This window comes from Phyllobates terribilis, unplaced genomic scaffold (assembly GCF_046119375.1).
Source record: "Phyllobates terribilis strain yellow unplaced genomic scaffold, ASM4611937v1 Scaffold_150__1_contigs__length_4496277, whole genome shotgun sequence".
Lineage (NCBI taxonomy): Eukaryota > Metazoa > Chordata > Amphibia > Anura > Dendrobatidae > Phyllobates > Phyllobates terribilis.
In genome coordinates this window covers 2,613,021-2,616,251 of record NW_027362910.1, presented here as the reverse complement: position 1 = coordinate 2,616,251, position 3,231 = coordinate 2,613,021, and the positions used below count along the sequence as shown (strand labels likewise).

At 43.8% G+C, this 3,231-nt stretch overlaps 1 protein-coding gene across 1 annotated transcript; it reads right to left on the bottom strand.

Annotated features, from left to right (window-relative positions):
- Positions 1 to 787: 787 nt before the first annotated feature.
- On the bottom strand, positions 788 to 2,623 carry LOC141206928 (general transcription factor II-I repeat domain-containing protein 2-like). The gene has a single exon (XM_073664292.1). The coding sequence runs from the start codon at positions 2,621 to 2,623 to the stop codon at positions 788 to 790; it is 1,836 nt and encodes a 611-aa protein (XP_073520393.1).
- Positions 2,624 to 3,231: the final 608 nt, after the last annotated feature.

Sequence of the window (3,231 nt, the reverse complement as noted above, 5' to 3'; positions counted from 1 at the left end):
TCAGTCACTGTATATAGTGCTCATCAGTCTCTGTATATAGTGCTCATCAATCACTGTATATAGTGCTCATCAGTCACTGTGTATAGTGCTCATCAGTCACTGTATATAGTGCTCATCAGTCACTGTATATACTGCTCATCAGTCACTGTATATACTGCTCATCAATCACTGTATATACTGCTCATCAGTCACTGTATATACTGCTCATCAGTCACTGTATATACTGCTCATCAATCACTGTATATACTGCTCATCAGTCACTGTATATACTGCTCATCAGTCACTGTATATACTGCTCATCAATCACTGTATATAGTGCTCATCAGTCACTGTGTATAGTGCTCATCAGTCACTGTATATACTGCTCATCAGTCACTGTATATAGTGCTCATCAGTCACTGTATATAGTGCTCATCAGTCACTGTATATAGTGCTCATCAGTCACTGTATATAGTGCTCATCAGTCTCTGTATATACTGCTCATCAGTCACTGTATATACTGCTCATCAGTCACTGTATATAGTGCTCATCAGTCACTGTATATACTGCTCATCAGTCACTGTATATAGTGCTCATCAGTCACTGTAGATCAGGGGTCTCAAACTCAATTTACCTGGGGGCCGCTGGAGGTAGATTCTGGGTAAGGCTGGGCTGCATCAAGTTTTCCACAAAAAATGCGCTTACAAAATATCATTATTCAGATTCAAATGTCTTTATTAACAGTTCTTTAACATTTAACTTTTAGAACATGAATGGACATAAACTGTTTGAACATGGCTTTATCTGCCTACTTCTTGCTGCTAGAGATCTGACAGCGCTTACTCTTGCATAGCCGAGCCACATTTGGCGTAAGTGAGGAAGCAGTTGAGACCCTCAGCACAGCTTGAAGATGAGCATCAGTAATTCTAGACCTGTACTTTGACTTATTGAAGTTCAAGGTAGAGAAGAGCTTTTCGCACAAGTATGTGCTCCCAAATAGACACATGGTCTGCTTGAACATTCGGGAAAGCTCAGGGAAGCTGGGGGGCAATTCTCTTAAAAATTGCCCAAGTTTGTCTGCTTTTCCACTCACATCCCTAAACTTGGCTTTGAGTTCAGAGTTACACTGCAGGTCAATGAGCTCTATTTGAAACACTGGAGGGGCATCTTGCACATCAAAGGAGAAGGGGTCTGCAAAAATTTGAAATGTGGCTCTGTGTCTCTTGAAGTCTGCAAATCTATGATCAAATTCCTCCTGTAGCCTCAAAATGACATCCACATACTCCTCATGACTGAATAGTGTGCCTGAATCAATGAGTGACTTGCATGCTGGGAAATGGCAAAGGTTTGTTTGAGAAAGCTGGTCTTTCCACAATATAAGTTTTGTAGAGAACGCTCTCACGCTGTCATAGGCAGCACTGACAAGTTGCCCCTGGCCTTGTAACCTCTTATTCAGTACATTAAGCTCATGTGCGATATCAACCAAAAAAGCTAAGTCCATGAGCCATTTTGGATCACTTAGCAAAGGAACAGAAGCCCCATCTTTCTCCATAAAAGCTTTCACTTCCGCTCTCAACTCAAAAAATCTCTTCAATACGTTTCCCCTGCTGAGCCAACGCACCTCGGTAAAGTAGAGCACATCCCCATATTCTGACTCTATTTCCTCTAAAAAAGCACGAAACATTCTGTGTTTTAAGCCCCTGGATCTGATTTGGTTGATGCATTTCACAACGAAAGACATCACGTTGTCAAACTTCAGGCATTTGCTGCAAAGGGCCTGCTGATGGATAATGCAGTGCAGAGCAATGACCTCCTCTAAACCTTCCTCTTCCTTTTTTTTATTAACAAGTGCCACCAGTCCTTTTTTCCTCCCGATCATTGATGGCGCTCCATCAGTTGTTATTCCGACAAACTTCCTCCAAGGCAAACCAGCATTCTGAAAAGCATCACACAGCTGGTGAAATATCTCTTGGGCGGTGGTCTGGCCATGCATTGGAACTAGTGAGAGCAACTCCTCTGTGACTTCAAAATTGTCATCAACACCCCGGACATAGATTGCAAGCTGGGCAGTGTCGGTGATGTCTGTGGTCTCATCAAGAGCGACTGAGTATACACTGAAACATTTTATTTTCTCACACAGTTGATCATAAATGTCACTTGAAAGGTCAGAAATGCGCTCTGCCACGGTGTTGGAAGAAAGGCTGACGTTGCTAAACTGACCTTTCTTTTCTGGAGAGATAATACTTGCAGCCTGTAACATGCACTTTTTTATAAATTCCCCTTCTTTAAATGACTTTCCTGCTTTAGCAATCATCATACTAACTACGTAGCTGGCTTCGACTGCTGCATCATTCTCTTTGGTTGCTTTCTTAAAGAAATCTTGTTGCCTCAGCAGACATGTCTTAAGTTTAGCAACCTGGTTGGCTCTCTCATCTTCCTGGTACTTTGCATACTCCTCAGCATGTCTAGTTGTGTAATGACGCTTCAAATTGTATTCTTTGGGCACTGCAACTTTCTCTGTGCAAATAAGACAAGTTGGGATGCCCTTGTGCTCAATAAAGAAATATTGCTTTTCCCACTTTTCCTGAAATTGTCTGTGCTCATCATCAACCTTTCTCTTCACTGCAGGCTTTGAGCAAGACATATTTGGGGCTGCGTAGCAAAAACTTAGGCCTATGGTGCCTTGAGATACCCACTTCAGCACAAGGTGCTCTGGATGAGCGGAAATAGAGTTTCCCAGTCCCCCTAGCTGCCTAGCATGACCTTCGGCAACATTAAAGAGGACCTGATTTTTACTCACAGGAGTAGCCAAATACCTTTAGGGTGGGCACGCACCTGGTCTGGTTTATAAAAATAGCACTCCTCCACTCTGCTGTGCCCCCCTGTATATTTCTTGCCCTGTATGCTAATACTGAGCATCAAGGAGGAAGAGACGCTGGGGTTTCTCAATGGGCGTCTCCTTCTCCATGTGCCTCAATCCAATCACAGTGAGAGTCACAGCCAGGAAGAAAAAAACTCCTTGTCTGTGACACTCTTTGATGTGATTGGATCACAACACAGCCAGGGAGAAGGAGACGCCCATTGAGAAACCCCTGCGTCTCCTCCTCCCATGCAGGGCCTCCAATGGCAGAACGTCCTGTCGCCTGACTGGGAAGAAGAAGAAAAAAAGTGGGGCGTGGAGAGCGTGACTGACAGGCTGGAGAGCCTGTCAGTCACGCTCTCCACGCCCCACTTTTTTTTTCTTCCAAGCCT